Below are 17,261 nucleotides of genomic sequence, written 5' to 3'. Positions count from 1 at the left end.
ATATTTCTATCCTTCATAATAATATACATAATAAAGAACGAATACATTGTAAAATATAATTTCATATTTTCCCGCCAAAATGTTTGTTCTATACACAATTATTCAATTCTTGGTTGGTAAATAATACTATTCTGTTTATTCGATAGGTGATAAATAAAGATTTTAATGTTAAGTGTTTTTATAAATAACTTGATTTAAATATACATCAGTAGTATTTTAAATAATCCATCATCTTATCAGCCAATGATTCATGGCGATTCATGGTTACATGGCACACGTAATATTTCCATTACTGTGTGCTACGATCACTTAAGTTTATCTAATCGTGTTATGTACATATTCTACATCATAATTTCATGCAAGCGATAACGTTTGGTGATATTTTTTGCTTTTATACTGCAAAATTAACAAATCGTCAAAACGTACATCGTAAGTATTCGAACATAATACATTGTATTGTATAGAATATTCTTTTTTCATTCAAATCTTTAATACAAACCTTTAATATAATTCTCAAATCTTCATCTAGAAGAAACTTCTTTTAAAAACTTGAATAATTGCTTTATTTTTCAACATTTTTATATACTTAACACTTATAAAAACTCTAAAAAATGTTTCTATTTAAATACGATGCGCAAACATTTCTCACCCATATTCCCCAGACAGTAATATTTTGTAATATTATTTACGAGTATATATGCTCGGTTGAACTAAGCTTAAAAGGAAAGCATTTATTGTTGCAGGTAGAGATGGGAACATTGGAATTAAAGCAAACCTTGACTGGTCATAGGGGAAGGGTGTGGAATGTTTGCTGGCATCCAAATGGTACTTGCCTTGCATCTTGTGGTGAAGACAAAACAATTATAATATGGGGACAACAAGATTCAAAATGGGTTGTGAAAACCATTCTTACAGAAGGTCACACTAGAACTATTAGGGAGATAGCATGGTCCCCTTGTGGAAATTACATAGCTTCTGCTAGCTTTGATTCGACCACTGCTGTATGGGACAATAAGTCGGGTCAGTTTGAATGTAATGCAACATTAGAAGGACATGAGAATGAAGTGAAGAGTGTTAGTTGGTCTTGTAGTGGTCATTTGTTGGCTACTTGTAGTCGTGATAAATCTGTTTGGATATGGGAGATAAATGATGATGAATATGAATGTGCTGCTGTTATTAATGCTCATACTCAAGATGTGAAGAAGGTAAGTAATTATTTTATGCTATTAATTATATTACTATTTTATGTTAAATATAAATGTATATTATTATTATATTATCGAAATGTATTATGTAAGTACCATAAATATATGTTTAAATCATTGTAGATAAGGTGGCATCCTAATGAAGAAGTTGTTGCATCTGCTAGTTATGACAATACAGTAAGGATATTCAAAGAAGATGCAGGGGATAATGACTGGTCGTGCATAGATGTATTATCATCCCATACATCAACAGTTTGGAGTCTTGCATGGAACAAGGAGGGCAATCGAATTGCAACCTGTAGTGATGATCAAACAGTGAAAATATGGCAAGAGTACAAACCTGACAATGAACGAGGAATTGTTACATCCAACAATAAATCAGTTTGGAAATGTGTGTGTACTATAACTGGTTATCATACAAGGACAATTTATGACATTGATTGGTGCAAAACAACTGGCTTGTTAGTGACTGCGTGTGGTGATGATATTATTAGAATATTTAAAGAGGATAGTGACTCTGATCCTCATCAGCCAAGTTTTACTATGGTTTGTTCTATGGACACTGCTCATATCCAAGATGTAAATTGTGTGCAATGGCATCCTACTGTTCCTGGTCAACTTGCATCAGCAAGCGATGATGGTTTAGTGAAAATTTGGTTTTATAATGAATAATTGTTGTTTTATGTAATGTTATCTTTTCATAATAAATAATAATGAATTATTTATTTACTTTATTCATTATTCATTCCTCGCTTTACTATTAACTAAATATTCTTACTATATTTTGTGATAATCTGAATATGATTTGCTTCTGTTTCTGTTTTAGGTTATTAGGAATGTTCAAGCATTTTAGTGGACTGAGGCAAACCTATAAAGTTCTAATTTCTGATATAACGCCCAAACATAATACATTCTGTACAATGAGTGGCATAAAATTGAATGTTACTGGAGTGCCTTTAAATCAAGTTGTAGATACGTTGAAGCAGTTTGCAGATCTATCACTTGCAGGTTCCTGGGATAACGTAGGCTTACTTGTTGAACCTACGGAAACCAAACTGGTTTCACACATTCTCCTAACAAATGACCTGACTGAAACTGTGATGCAAGAAGCTTTAGACTTGAAAACAGACATGATTATTACTTATCATCCCTTAATATTTGCCCCCATAAAGTCTATAACAACTTGTTCATGGAAGGTAATGAAAACTTATTACTGACTTTTTACACTAAATTGAGATTTTATATAAATTATCACTTAAATAAAAATTTTTAGGAGAAGATTGTTGCAAAATGTTTAGAAAATAGAATAGCTGTGTACTCTCCACATACTAGTTTTGATTCAATAAGAGGAGGAGTAAATGATTGGTTGGCATCAGCATTTGAGAATGGTATAAATTTAAAGTATAATATTTTTTAAATATTCTATAATTACCTTGTACTTGAACGTATTTTATATGTTTAAGTGCTTGAAAGTAGCACACCAATTCAACCAAATGCCATAAATAATAATAATGGTTATGGAAGAATGTGCACTTTAAAAAATAAAATTTCTATTGAAGAAGCTGTGCAATTAGTGAAAAAATGTACTGGTTTGAAATACGTTAGATTAGCTCGCACACATTTAACAGGTATCAATTTTTTGTTCATTTCCTAATTAATTTGTAAATTTGATATACTGCAATTCCATTTTATCTTTCAGATGGTTCAATTAAAACTGTCGCACTTTGTGCTGGAGCTGGAGTATCCGTTTTAAAAGGCGTATCTGCAGATCTATATCTTACAGGGGAAATGTTGCACCATGACGTTCTTGACGCAACGCACAAAGGAATTAATGTGATTCTAACAAATCATTCTGATTCCGAACGCGGTTTTTTAAAAACATTTGCGTCTATTTTAAATGAACTGTTGAACAAGTCTGTGTTAGTACAAGTATCAAATAATGATGCTGATCCTCTAAAAACTGTGTAATTTGAAAAAAACGAAGAGAATAAAAAACAATTAATATGACACAAACATTGGGATGGAAATATACGTTACATATGATAAAATTTTATTATTAATATTATAAATTACCTGTCCTATTTTGGGATTGACAATTTTTTATTTCAATCTGGTAAAGTTAGTCAGAGTGATATCAGAGAAGATAAGTACATAAACGAATCATAGTATATTGCGGGTTCAACGGAAACCATTTACAGCTATAACAGAAACTGCGTGTAACGCGCTTAAACTACTTTTAATTAATCTTTGAACATGTGTAACCATTATAGAATCGATTTTTCTTTAATCTGATTACTGAAATATTTCTTTTGCACATAATATATCATTCGTTCGTTTATCATTTTCATAATCTCATTCACGCTTATTCAAATACACGCACATGATGGTTATGAGAAAAAACTTTATTTTAACAATGTACGTACGTAACCGACGTTTATTGAAAACTTATAACTAAATAAAATATTAACAGTCGTTATTCTGGTCCAATTAGAACGATTTTAATTTTGGGTCCACGTATCCAATTCTTTTTCTCCTTTTTTCATCGATATTCTGCCATTTCTGGCTTCATAGGTCGATAGATGAAAAGTATTAGGTCATCCCATAAGTTCGTGTCGACTTTGTGTATACATTTCATGTGTCGATTTATAAACATACGGCGATAAGGGACCAATGCACTTGAAAAATGGTAAGAAGTTGTACAACGAGAGGGGGATTACATTTTTTCATGAAACTGAAAGGTATGTAAACAATCTTAACATATATAATCGCTCGAAAAACGGAACGAACTTATGGGATGACCTAATATTTAGTTATTTCATAACGGAGAGTTCTTTAAGTACAACTTGACCCTCGTGACTCAACGAACTTACGATCCTAACAACTGATTTCTTATTTTTGTTCACTATTACGATGTTGTTTTTTCTTTTTGTATGTATATGTGTGTATACACCAACGACGAGATGCGTTAATACACAATGAACACATTACAAATTGCAATTTTTCTACGTCACCGAAAACGGTGTGGAAGTATACCCTGAGCTCGGATGCCCAAAAAATATGGATCGTGTGTAACATTTATCGAGAGTATTTGCAGAACAGACAACGTGAAACTGAAAACTGAATAGGTGTATGATTTTTTTATTAGATTAATAGTATCCGTTGTTTCTAGTCGGTTATTTTTTTTCAGTTTTACGTTTTGAGTTTAACGTTTTCTATACTGCGATAACGGATTATGGTTTGCCGCTAATATCACGATTCAACCACCTAAATCAGAACTATATTCTTATTAGAAATCCCGTTCGGTTCCCATAGAAGACTTTCTACAATCGATACAATTGTTTATTAGTTTATTCCAAAAAATATTAATTTAAGTTCAAGCGATTTCTACTATTATATTTTAGCATATTAATTTTCAAACCGATCAATATTTTCGATTGAATTTCGGTTTTCGATATACATAGCGACAATTTCCTAAGTATACTCTTGTTAGCCACGACTAACCTTTTACAGTGATTCTAATATGAACATAGTCTGATGTTTGTTTTGAATCTTCATCGAAAAACCGCTTATTTATTTTTTTATTCAGACATTCGTGTAATTATCAACAAAATAATAAAATACAATAAACAAAACGAAAAAAATGATTGCGCTGTTTTTTTGTTTCGTAACAAACATCACTGTCAGTTTGTTATTACTGTCTTTTCTAGCGTGAAACGCTTATTTTCTTCTCTGATCGAATAATTCGAATCGAATCGAATCGAATCGAATTCGAAGATAATCCAGATTTATTTCGTGTCTCTAATCCGGACTCTCAATTTACACGGTCAAAAACGATTTTCACGATTTCTCCTCTCTCGTTTTGTCATTTCACAAAACAAACAAATTTTCTCCAGTATTTCCTCGTGCTTTAGAAATTGTAACATAGTCTATATACCATATATAGAGTGAGACAAATAAAACGTTACAAGTTATTTTCTCAGAAATCATTCTACATATTGACATTTTTTAAAAATTAAATAACACATATGGACAATCATTGTAAATAAATTTTTGTAGGACGACATCTAGGAATATAGAGTGATACTTTCTCATTTATTTTAAATGGAGTTAGATATTAGATTCTTTATTTATAATAACTCTTACCAAACTGTATAATATGTATCTGAAATATTTTTTTTAATTCTTTAGTCATTTAAAACAAATTATAGCAAATGATTAGTCTATTTGATCTATTTAATTAAAAATATGAAGTCAATATGTTCAGTGATTTATGAAAGATCAACTTACAACTTTATACTTAACCCACTCTGTATAATAAATCGTTTATGACGAAACGGTTAAAAATCTTAATTGCATTTCAACAGTAATTCGTACATTTCCTTTGGCAAGTACAATGTATTGTCTCATAACTGTAACACAGCAAATAAAATCGTAGTTTGTTCAGCAGTAAACGGTTCGTCTTCAACGAACTATTATTACCATCGACAGTTTACTTTTTATTCATTTTTTATCTTATTTTTTTAAATATAGGATGTCTCAAAATTGAAAAATTATATTGAAGGAATACAAATTTATTTTATTATTAATAGTTATTAATGGTCCAATAACATATATTATAGTATCTTTTCAAATGAAAGCGAAATTGAGATAAAAGAGACTGTACATAAATTATGGTATCCATATTTTAAATCAATATTCTTTCACGTCAAATTTCAGATATGGATATAGTGATCTAAATCAGTTGAAACTTGATCTAACTTCCATTACCTAAAATGGTGGTCGTTCTAAAAAAAATTTTCCTCTCATATTTTATAAGTTTATCTTATAACTTATTTTATAAACTTCTTTCGTAATGTTCATTTATAAAATAAAAAAGCATCATTTATTATTCAATTTTGAAACACCCTATAATAGATTAAGTCTTATATTATTTCGTTACAACAGACTACTTTTCTTATAATACATTCAGCATCCGTTGTGCCGCAATATGGTCCGATTCCACCTTCACCTTTTTCTATTCTTCCTTCACAGATCTTCCTCCTCGTGTTCTTGATCCAATAATATCACTTTACGGTTTCCATTTCTCATCGATATCTTTTTAACGTGGTTCGTATACTTTCAAGATGGTTGTCACTTCCTTCTCGTAGCAGCCATTTTTCTGTGTGGCCAGAAGTTCTCCAATTTTCAGAAAGCGACTATTAGTGACGTATTAATTTAATCTAAAAATGATGGAAAATTACATTAATAAAATATATTTGTCTTTGTCTATTAAAGTAAGTTATGCAAGATTTAATATATAATAATAATATCTTTTAAGCTAGATTACTTAATTGTTTATGTGAACAATTCATAGAGGGATCTTACAAGAATAGGTGACAAAGTATGAATATCACCTTTTAATGAACTTTCGTTCGCTCGTAATGGCGCTTTAAATATGAATAATCTATGAAGCCAACAGGTTAATGGTTTAGAGGGTATTTAATGTTACAAAGTTTTCAAGAGATTTCGTTAGACCAACCCTGTCCGGGTTAAGTTCCGCCGTTTAGGGACTTCCTTCTTCACTGTCTACATTATTATAAATGAGGGTGGGACGTTATCCGAAGTACGTGCTCGTAAATTATTTCTTCGAAAATTCATCAACGTAAATGTCTAAATAAAGCTTTATTGCTCTTAAATCTCTCATTACAAATCAGATTAATTAACTAAAAATTATTTTGATATTTTCTTTATTACTGTTTTTAAAGGTACTCAAGTTAATTATGTTTTTGTTATTTACATTAAAAACAAAAAAATAAGAATTAGAAAAAATTCAAAAAAGATTAAACAAATAAAGCTATCAAAAAGAGTCACCATTTGCTCAATTTTGTACAGCTTTGTATCTATTATAAAATTTACATATTAATCAGTTAGATTCAATTATATTAAACTTCATATCATTTAATAGTACTATAGTATGATTACAAGAATTTGATGCTATGAAGATGAGGCTAATTAGAATTTAATAAAAGGATGTTTCATTAAAAAATACAGCTATGTGCAAATACATTTTGTAGCTACTGAATGATAAAAGATGTACTATAATTTTACAATGAATACATCATAGCAGAACACAGAAATAAATATTTACAAATAATATTAACAGAAATAAATATATTCCACTTTGATGAAAATTTCCTTTAGATATTACGTTGTTGCAATCAGGAATTCCCTGTTCGCTCGTACTTCCCGATTAAATTACGAACAACTCGACTCGAAGATTTGATTCAAAAGCGCAGCTGCTCAGCACGTATTCATGCAAAAATCAAATTTCCAGCGTAACACCGTGACAGTTCCTCCTTTAAATGTTTCCACGACGAGCCGTTAGAGGGAGGAGAGAGATTTACCGATGAATATCTGAAATGAGTATTTCGTGATCCCACGACGGTAGCTGGGTTCAATAACGATGATTCAGGAAGGCCAGCAGAGTCGTTGAGATCATTACGAATGGCAGATTTGCCAGCCTCAGTTGGCCACCGTGTTGCATCGCTGCTGGATGTTCCCCTGCCGAACAATGATTAAAATTCAAATTGAATTCCGTCCTACCATCCGTCGTCTTATTGGAATTGTTTCTCTTCTACGCCACGCTATGTGTGTGTGTGCGCGCGCGCACAACACATAGAGGATGCTCTAGTAAATATTTGCAATGTTAATTCCATCAAACAAATGTTACAAAGAGTACTAGAAATTCTTTCACTGTGATGGCGTTATATTCTTTTAAATTCAATTAAATTTTTGTATTTTCTGTGAATTTCTCTTCAAATTGGATTTTTATCACTTTTGAAGATGAAATAATTTGACGTTTGTTCAGTTTCGGTTTTAGGTTTATAACCTTTTAGTAAATATGTTATATTATATTTAATCTTAGGAGAAATGGTATATATTGTATTTATTTGAAGATATTTGAAATTATGAATACTTGAGAATTAGGTTAGATAAGATACTAATTTGCGTTACAATCCTGATAATTTTAAGTAATACGATAATTCTCCTCTAAAGTTTACAGAAAATTTCCTGAATTCAGATATTTGTATATTTAGATTTTTCCTTCTACTTTGTATTTTCCTACGGACACAACGGCCATCTTGAATATAAGATTCTGTAAGATGAAAGCGCCTGTAGTAAACAGGAGACTCGAATTCAAAATTTGGTTCGGTCGGTCGATTCTGCTTCCTCCTTACGTTTCTCTCTTTGTTGGTACCCACTAGACGAAAATAGAGAAATGTGCGTTAAAAAATTTTAATCAAAACTCGATAATCCCAAAATGGATTTTACTACAGCGATTACGTGTTAACCGTGAAAGCACGAAAGATTGTAATTTGCTCCTGAATATTCACGAAATTATAAAAAAAGAAAGTACCCTTTGAAAGAAAACTTGAGTTTTTCCCTTTCTAACATCCTGCATATGGATAATTCCCGCCATCAGTATGTACATTGTTGCCGGGATTTTTAACGGTCTTCAACAGTCTCCTTCCACACCCATGGAACCTTGTGTTTGTCTGAAGAATCTCCCAACCACATCTTTAAGAAAAAAGCATATCATCCCTTTGCAAGGGAAGTGATCTTCATACCTTGAAAGTTTTTGCTGTTTAAATAGACATTTTTACCACCATACGATGGCCTCTTCTGTATCCTGTGACTCTAACATCGAGTGTTTCTCTGATTTCTCCGAGTGTAGACGCATTAACGCGGCACAATAGCTATTATAGTCTGCGACGAGGAGTCGCTTGCTTAAGGAAGCCAGTCTGCATTCTATCACGGGGTATTTTCCCACTGTTCTTGTGCGTCGTTAAGATCTGAGGAATGATGAATTAAAGGAATAAAATGATAATGAAATATAAGAAAAATTATAAAATAAGAAAATTAGAAAATTAGAAGATAAAAGAGGTTATGTAAATAATATAAGGTGTCCCAGTATTAATGTTACAAATGAGGAGGTGAAAATAAGTTGAAATTATAGAATAAATTCTTTTGCTGATTGTACCCAGTTCGTACTCAGTTGGTAATTAACCAAATTCACATTTGTTAAGCAAATTTCCAAACTTGATTTTCTCGAAAACGAAACCTCACCATGAAACAAATTTATTCTATATTCTCGATTTGTTCTTTTCATATAGAATCACCTCTACCTTGTTTATATCATTAATATTGGAACACCCTGTATTTCAAATAGAATGTCTGTAAATAAAAAAGAAGTACAAAATGAAACACGATAAATAACGATAAATGATAGAAAAATTTATAGGGTGTCATATACAAATGGATTTTCTCCCGAAGGAGAACTTCGAAGCTCCTGGAGATTAGGTTAGAAAACGATCTATATGGAGAGCCATGTATGATGTATGCGACATTTACGTGACAAAAAGCCACGTGACAAGATTGTAAAAGTAAGACAGGAAGTGAGGAGGAAAGGAGGGGAGAGCATTACTAATACGATTCTTAGAGAGATGGTCTTGCCAGTCTTGCCTCGAACGAGCAAAATCTTTGCTAGAGACTATAGACAACGGTCTGTATATCGATTTTATGATAAACCGGCGTGGGCTGGTCGTCGATAGACGTTTATCTTTCTCTGTCAGACATATCCTGCCCGACTCCCTAATCCGGAATTCCAGTTCCTGAAGGCTATCTCTACGGCAGTATGGTTTTGCTAGGAAAAGGGGTGGTGGTGACTACAACAATAGCTGAGCTCAGCTCGACGCGCCCCGTGCACTCTGAGAAATCTCTTTAATTACTCTTCTCACTCAACCGAATGCTTTTTGCTAAGACCGTTATCTTCTGGCGAGAACGATCGGATTCATTCGTTTTGTAAACGTGGTCAAAGCCCAGTGAGAAACGACGAACCTTCTCCTATATAGTATACCGTGTTATGAAATACTGCACCGTTTCTTTTTCTCTTTTTACTTCCACCATCTCTCCCGCACTTCCTCCGCCACACGCTATCCTTTTCCTCTTTTTCTGTTTTAAAGGGAGAGAAAGAGGAGGGGGAGAGTTCAGAGTTTTGCAGCAGAAACACGATTACGACAACGGAGTAGTTTTTAACGAGAATTCATTAACGGACCAGTTAATGGAAAGTCGTGTTAATGGAAATATCTCTTTCACTGTTCCTTCGTTTTTAGCTAAAAATTTTTCCCTTTGCTTTCGTCGTGTCGCTACTGTCGGCTGGTGTGTTTGGTAATCCGATCTTTACTGCCTCGAAATATGCTGCAAATATTGGTAGAGATCGCCTCTACCATTGAAAGCCATATTTTCGAAGATACGTATAATTATGTATGAAGATCACGGGGAAAAATACGTATAGATAAGCACATTTTCGCTAATTTTCTTCTTTTAATGTTGCTTTATAATCAAACAGGAGGATTTTAACCATTAAATGACACACAATATCTTCCATGATCTCGGTAGAATATTGATTTTCATTTTGCAAAATAATCAGAAATAGGAAAGATTTTTAACTTGTGGCGACACTCGACCTCGGAAATTTCCAACGGTTTCGCGGCACAAGGCGCTCTTAAAAACGCTATGCCGACGAGCCTTAGGTGTCATCGATATCCCTACGGCTCCTTCGCCGAATTTTCGGGAGACCGCATACGTGGCAGTCGTCGCGGACTTCTAACAAACGCGCGCGATATCGATGGCTAACAAAGAAATGAATCAGCGTGGCTTTTGAATCAAAGAGATTCAGTCTGCCCCGAGCTGCGAAGTGCGAAGGATTACTTCCTATAACCTGCGTTAAGCACTGATCGTTACCAAGCGTGCTAACTGTTAATTGTTAATTGTTACTTGTGTTAATTGTTGTTTGTTGCTTGTTGTTATTGGACGTCAGTTGTTAAGTTAATAAACGTTTTTTATTGAAACATCTGAGCATTCCTTCTACACCTATCACGACATACCACTTCAAACTGTTTTAACTGTTGTAACCTTAAACTACATCATACCTAGAAGTATTTTAGTAACTTTTTATAGAATTTTTTACATATTTAAAATGTACAAGAGTCGCGCGAAACCTGAAAGATCCTACTGAAAAGAAAGTTTATAAAATGACTAATATAAAAAGGCACCATATTTTTATAAAATGGATTTATATTTAAATACGAGCGATTAGCAAATATTATATACACCACAGAACAGATAGCTGTTATCAATATGGTGAAAATTAGTACCATGTTATTAAAATTCATAGCGTAGGTAACAATTTTAGTCTTTCTCTTACCCGCCACGTGCATCGGTCGATAGATGAAAATTTTTAAAAAATAGTTGATAAATTGGTACAGTTTTATAAAAGCCAAAGTACAATTATTAAGGTAAGTAATATTTTAAAGAATATGAAAAAACAAATCTTTACGTGTAAATTCAAATAAAAAGACAATTTTGGTGGTATAAGATTAATTAATGACGTACTAAATTTGAAAACTGCTTCTCCTTAAAAAGACAAGTAACTTGATTTATCGTGTATCGTGTTTTGTAGTCTTCATATGGTAAATTGATGGGTCGTGGTTAGTAGCTAGAACGAGAAATCGAGAAACTGAACATACAGAAAAATCGAATATCCAGGCGAGTTATCAATTACGATGTAAAACTGTGTCGAGTGTATTCAAGCAATCACATAGGGGGAAAGAGCTGCAATCTATCGGGCAGCTCAGATAAAATCTTCCAACAGATAGGGTGATTCAGGATGGCGATTTATATTTCTTATCCCTTTTATGGTAAGACGGAGATGAACGCAATATAACAGGTAACATTCAACGCGGTCAAAAAAATTGCATGTGACTAACATTAGATTTAGGAGAGTCTCTAATTAACGTTTAAAACAGTTTCAACTTCATTAATTTTGAACTAATTTATGCAAATGTAGACGAGTTGGTGGAAAACATAAAAATGGATATAACATGATGAATAATAAATTTTGAAAACTGCTAAAATTCTTCTGTATGTATATTATTCTGCATTTTAATTCACCAAATAACTACAATACGTAAACTTCTAGGTAATTGTAACAATTAATAAAATATCGCATTATTATTGGGGATATGGTAAAAGGTTGTTTTACATTCAACAATATGTAAAAAAATGTAGTGATAAAATTTGTTCACCTAAGGTCTCATTTTCATGAGAATCGGATTTGACTAATTAATGTACCCCAGGAAATTTCAAATCCGACTTTTTGCAAAATGCTGGCCTTGAATGAAACTATTTTATTCTACATTTTCTCATGTAAAAAACCCACTTTACCATCATCCACTTTCATTTAATAAGAAATCAGTCAAGTTGACGCGTACTTATAAAATTTTCAAAATTCTATTTTCTTGAAAACCTACCCACCTATTTTTGCATGTAGAATAACCTATCTGATTATTGAGTCAGCGTGTATTTGACAATTTTTCATATATTTTTAATTTATTTTCGCACGTAGTACAATCCTCCGTTCAATTGTACTGTGTATTCTATCACTTTGCAAAAGAAATCTTACGTTTCTAGAAGATTTTCAAATCATCGTACATCGTGGCTCAATGAAAAGGGGAGGACGTAAGGAGGGACGTTTTAGATGGTAAACTTAGTCGCGTCTCCTCGACATTATATTATATTATATAAAGTGGAAGCATCTAAATAACTCCGTTGTTTTTATGGTCATAGGAGGAAAGTCTTCGGGGCGAAATTGCATTGTCCGAAAGTATAGCTCATTTTTATACTTGTTTCTGCTCATCATGAAAAATGAAAGGAAAGAGAAAGAATGAGCAAAAAGAACCACCGTTTTTCAATGGCAGGTTTAAGAACCTACTGCTCTGTCTCTTCATCTTCAATTGTCCCTTCTATTCTTGGTCATATGACTCAAAATGATCAAGCATTCTAGAATGGCAAGTAAATCAATTTCATCTCATCTTGTGAAATTCATACTTAAAGCTTGCTATTCAATTTCAGTGGAACAGCAGCGTCGAGCTAACTCGATTTTCCGACTCTTTTGACTTGACCCTCTCTCGTCCTAGACGGCTCAATTAAGGGGCTAGCCGTACTTGGAGAAATTTTCTTCGTTTCTTGAGATATGAAATATCCCCCAAGTTTCACTGTATTAGGTAAGTTGAAGGTTAATTCGTAATACTCGAATTTCATTTTCTATCCACGTGCTCAACTTCAAATGGCTCGCGGAATTATTTGTTCAGCAAAATTCACCTTTTCTTCAAGCGTCAAATACATATGTACTCTGATCGCAATATATATATTGTTTGAAAAGTTTCCATCATATCATAGTAGTTTTTACGATATGACGCGATCGTAAAATCGACAAGTGGCAAAGTTTACACGACGAGGTGTTTCCACGAACAAATTGACTGAATCCTAAAACGATAAGAAACCAAAACTTGTACAGCAATCATGTTGCGTAGCAAACATAACCTCAGTTTTGATTCGGTCCCCAATATGTATGTATTGCTTTTATTACTGATGTATATATACCTTTAACTGCTAGAATTTTTCTTGAATGTTCTTTCTATGGTATCTTTATTCTGCCATTTTTATTTCTCGTTTCATCATACTTTTTATTGTTGAAATTTTGTTCTGCGATCCAGCACTATCTATTAGCTAGGCAACTAAGTGATTGCGGATTTTGTCAGTACCACCTAACCACAAAATTTGCAATCACTTAGTTGCCAAGCCAATTGCATACTACTGCTACTATCTTTTTTATTTATTACTCTCCTTCAATTCTTTCTATTCTTGCAATTTCTTTATTCATATTTCTGCGTTTCTCCTTCTTCTTCCTTTCTTTTTTTTTTTTTGTTAAAATTCCTGCTTCGTTGGAAGATTGGATCCTCCCGTAAAGAAGGCTATAAGAAATGCTGCACCAAATGTGGAAACTTTTTCAAAGTTCCAATTTCATCATGGAGGATTGTGCCGTGTGAAAGTATTGCCGAAGGGAAGCCAGCCGAGTAATAGATTATTTTGCACAAAGTGATTTGAGTTGGACGCTGTTCACGGAATTAGTCGGACGAGCAGAAGGGAAGTCTTCAGGAGCGTTCACGGTGGTTAGGTAGATGGCGGCAATGGTTTTGAGAAAATGACCGTTAGTGACCTTTGATTGACCACAAGATGGACGTCGTCCATTACAGCTAGGTTCTTGACCAAGGATTAGATTTTGGTGTAAAGGTAGCTTTGGATAAAGCGCCTGATTCAAACACTCTCGTAGAAATTGAAGAAGTAGGAATTAATTAAAAATTCTGTGAAAAATGCATCGTACTTCGCTTCTCTTCCGTAACCTTTTAACCGATCGATGCTTAACCTGGAATAGCACCTTGCTTCCAGCAAATGGTTGCCATTAGTGTAACACCTAAGTACGTGCAATCCTTATTGATTTCAAATCCTTAACTGTATACGCATGCACTAATCGTCGTGAATGTTGCATTACGCAACCTCTCTGATAACATGAAGGTAGTTAATAAATGAAAGCCAATAATAAATGAGTTATTATACTTAGTCAAGCATATAAGATAATCTTCTTGCAGGATAATTAATGAACTAATAATAATACACAATTAATTGGCAAGTGACAACTTCTAAGATTATAAGCTTCTGTTACAAAGTTTTTTAGCTGGCTCGTACTTTATAAAATTGTTTCATGGAACTCTGTCTGTTTTATTACCAAGCTTGTTACTGTTCTGCAAAACAATTAATTATCACTCGTAATTTGTAACTTGGGACTTGGAACTTGGAGAATTAACCAATAACGTTACGTTCAATTATATACAGGAGGGTTCTGATATTAAATCAATCAGATACGAAGAGCTTATACATTAATAAGCTGTTGATAAAAGCAAACGTAAGAAATTTGTGAAATCACAATCATGAAATTATTTCCAATCTCGCATTTACTTTAATTAAGTTTCAATTAGAGAAGCATTCGTTTAAACAGCTTTGTGATCTCACCGGATATATGAAATGTTTTAAACGTTTCTGCATATTATACAAATTAAATGTTAATTTATAATGAATTCCAGATACTTGATATCTAGAACATTTACAATTTCAATTTCAACTTGTGGAGAGCTATTTTATACTGGAAACTTCATGGCCCTAAAAGTTTCGACACATTATACAATTAAAACGTTAATTGTGTTGGTTTCAGGTACTTCAGCCATTTTACAGTTTCCACAAAACGTAATTCCCCGATTGTTTCGAATAAATATACAAGGTATTTCGTTCATCGTGTACCTACAAAGAACAGAAACCTATGTACAATGTACATTCATGCGTAACAAACGAGCAACAACTGAAACTTCAAAAGCCACTTTCCGAAGAATACAGACAATTACTATAATTAAGCTAGTTAATTACCGTCAAACGTCAAGCTATTCATTTCTACTCTCTTCTTTATACTAATTATCTCTCTAATTTTAGCTTAACTAAATCACAATAGTATCAATCTCGTGTAAAACCTTAGCCTCTAAACGCTTGATTGACGCATTAACTACCATATAGGATGAGTCATTCAAAAATAGACTCTGATATTTTATAACTTTTTTAATGATATAAAAATGTATAGAGGAAAAGAAGTTACGAGGGAAAAAGGTATCAAAGAGATAAATATTATGATTGATGCCTGTATACAGAACACTGTAGTTTTGTAAGTTATTTAATAACTAGGAGATAAATATATTTGCATCTGGTAAAATTGGCTTTATAATTTCAGTACATACGTTACGTCGTCGTCACAAAATCATCCAAAAAGATGTTTTTAATGAAAGATCATCTCTCTTACGAGTTAAGAAAGAAATCCCTGAATGAAGTTTCATTGCTGTAACATACTGTATAAAAGGAAACATTGTTATCCGTATACAATGTACATTGATTTTCAGATGATCTTTGGTGAAGTAATTCTTCTAAAAGAAAATCACATAATCCATAAAAACGAATGTTTACCAGTTACTTTATTTATAGCCTTTGTCTGTTTTACGTCCCAACATGAATCCAATGAATATTCATTCTTCTTATAATTGACGCTGCCACAATAACTGATAGAAACATAAGCAAACAACTAGAATTTATGAATACCGGTACGTTATTTGTTGTCGTTAAAATATTAATAAAGCTTCGACACGTACCAGTATGTCATCCGTTGCAAATAGATTAAGCAAGCCACTGAACTGCAAATATACCGTCGATATCTCTTTTCAACGTAGGATCAGAATTCAAGCTAATTCAATGTCAAAGGAAAACAAGACTTGAACGGTACAGATTCCAAACTTTTTCCAAGCCATTGAACATGCGCATTAAAATGATTATTACTTTTGAATTATTCGTTTATTAAGCATGGAAAGCAATTAAGCCGGATGGTTGATTAATTTCTTCCCTTCTGAATGGAAAAGCAAGAGGGGAAAAAGAGGAATGTTCATTTTTACTGATTTTCCATTTCATAATACATTTTGCTGATGAGAAGTAGGACTGCAGAAATATCAAATCACAATGACTATAATGTTCAAAATGTTGCCATAAGATAGCGTTAAAAACAAGAAATGCTAATTCTGTAGTGGGGTATAAATTTCATTTGGCGAACAATACAATTAAAGTCTTTGAATATCGCTCGCTTTCTAGTGGCCTAAGATATTAAAACTTAATTTTCTCAACAAAGCTATTTTGCCACGTTCCTCGGTTCCCTCTCTTCCTACTTTTTAATTATAAATCGAATTACATTTTCTTCTAGACACAGTCGCAAAGCCAAGAATTCCACGTGAAATATCATTTCTTTAAAGCACCACAAAACCGAAAAGTAGAGAGAAACGAGCAACTTTAACGAAGAAGCCGAAAAACCGCGGAACTTCCAAGTTCTTCTGTAAATGTATGTACATACCATTAAGTACGTGCACGAGAATTGTCTTTGTATTAGCGTTACTGGGATGGCAGGTATACTGGCCGCTATCTGCACGCTGGGCACGCTGCACCAAAAGATACGACGTTGTAACTTCTCCCTTCTCGGTGATCACCGATACGCCTCCCCTAGGACTATCGTAGTTGATCACCTATATTGGGCACAGA

At 33.0% G+C, this 17,261-nt stretch overlaps 2 protein-coding genes and 1 long non-coding RNA gene across 15 annotated transcripts in view; 1 reads left to right on the top strand and 2 right to left on the bottom strand.

The window, feature by feature from the left end:
• Positions 1-110: 110 nt before the first annotated feature.
• LOC100642636 (probable cytosolic iron-sulfur protein assembly protein Ciao1) lies at positions 111-3,253 on the top strand. 9 transcript variants are annotated; one of them, XM_003396262.4, is made up of 5 exons: positions 111-429; positions 2,032-2,401; positions 2,479-2,593; positions 2,669-2,833; positions 2,905-3,253. In XM_003396262.4, the coding sequence occupies exons 2-5, from the start codon at positions 2,042-2,044 to the stop codon at positions 3,171-3,173; spliced, it is 909 nt and encodes a 302-aa protein (XP_003396310.1). In that variant the 5' UTR covers positions 111-429; positions 2,032-2,041; the 3' UTR covers positions 3,174-3,253. The 9 variants fall into 9 exon arrangements, with proteins under 9 accessions (XP_003396310.1, XP_048263628.1, XP_048263629.1 ...); XM_048407671.1 differs by lacking the exons at positions 2,479-2,593; positions 2,669-2,833; positions 2,905-3,253 and adding exons at positions 744-825; positions 916-1,205; positions 1,329-1,889 and having other exon boundaries at positions 2,032-2,160; XM_020863534.2 differs by lacking the exon at positions 111-429 and adding an exon at positions 752-825.
• Positions 3,254-3,621: 368 nt separating this feature from the next.
• LOC100642330 (lachesin) overlaps positions 3,622-17,261 on the bottom strand; it is a 64,896-nt gene continuing 51,256 nt past the window's right edge. The window contains exons 5-8 of one of the 5 annotated variants that reach the window (XR_001098816.3): positions 17,077-17,245; positions 8,849-9,037; positions 8,602-8,762; positions 6,365-7,745 (exon numbers count right to left, since the gene is read on the bottom strand). Coding sequence is in view for 2 of the 5 variants with exons in the window: in XM_012309886.3 (XP_012165276.1) it covers positions 7,639-7,745; positions 17,077-17,245 (276 nt within the window). In the remaining 3 variants the exon portion in view is untranslated. Of the gene's footprint in view, positions 7,746-8,295; positions 8,446-8,601; positions 8,763-8,848; positions 9,038-17,076; positions 17,246-17,261 lie in introns of those variants that run through there. The other 4 variants (XR_001098815.3, XR_001098814.3, XM_012309887.3 and 1 more) reach the window with 4 other exon arrangements.
• LOC125385474 lies at positions 11,659-14,750 on the bottom strand. The gene is made up of 2 exons (XR_007224790.1): positions 13,689-14,750; positions 11,659-13,571 (listed from the first exon to the last, which is right to left on the bottom strand). It is a non-coding gene; the product is annotated as an uncharacterized LOC125385474 (long non-coding RNA).

This window comes from Bombus terrestris, chromosome 7 (genome assembly GCF_910591885.1).
Source record: "Bombus terrestris chromosome 7, iyBomTerr1.2, whole genome shotgun sequence".
In the NCBI taxonomy this organism is placed as follows: Eukaryota; Metazoa; Arthropoda; class Insecta; order Hymenoptera; family Apidae; genus Bombus; species Bombus terrestris.
Note: the sequence above shows the minus strand (reverse complement) of the source record. Positions and strands in the feature narration are given on the sequence as shown.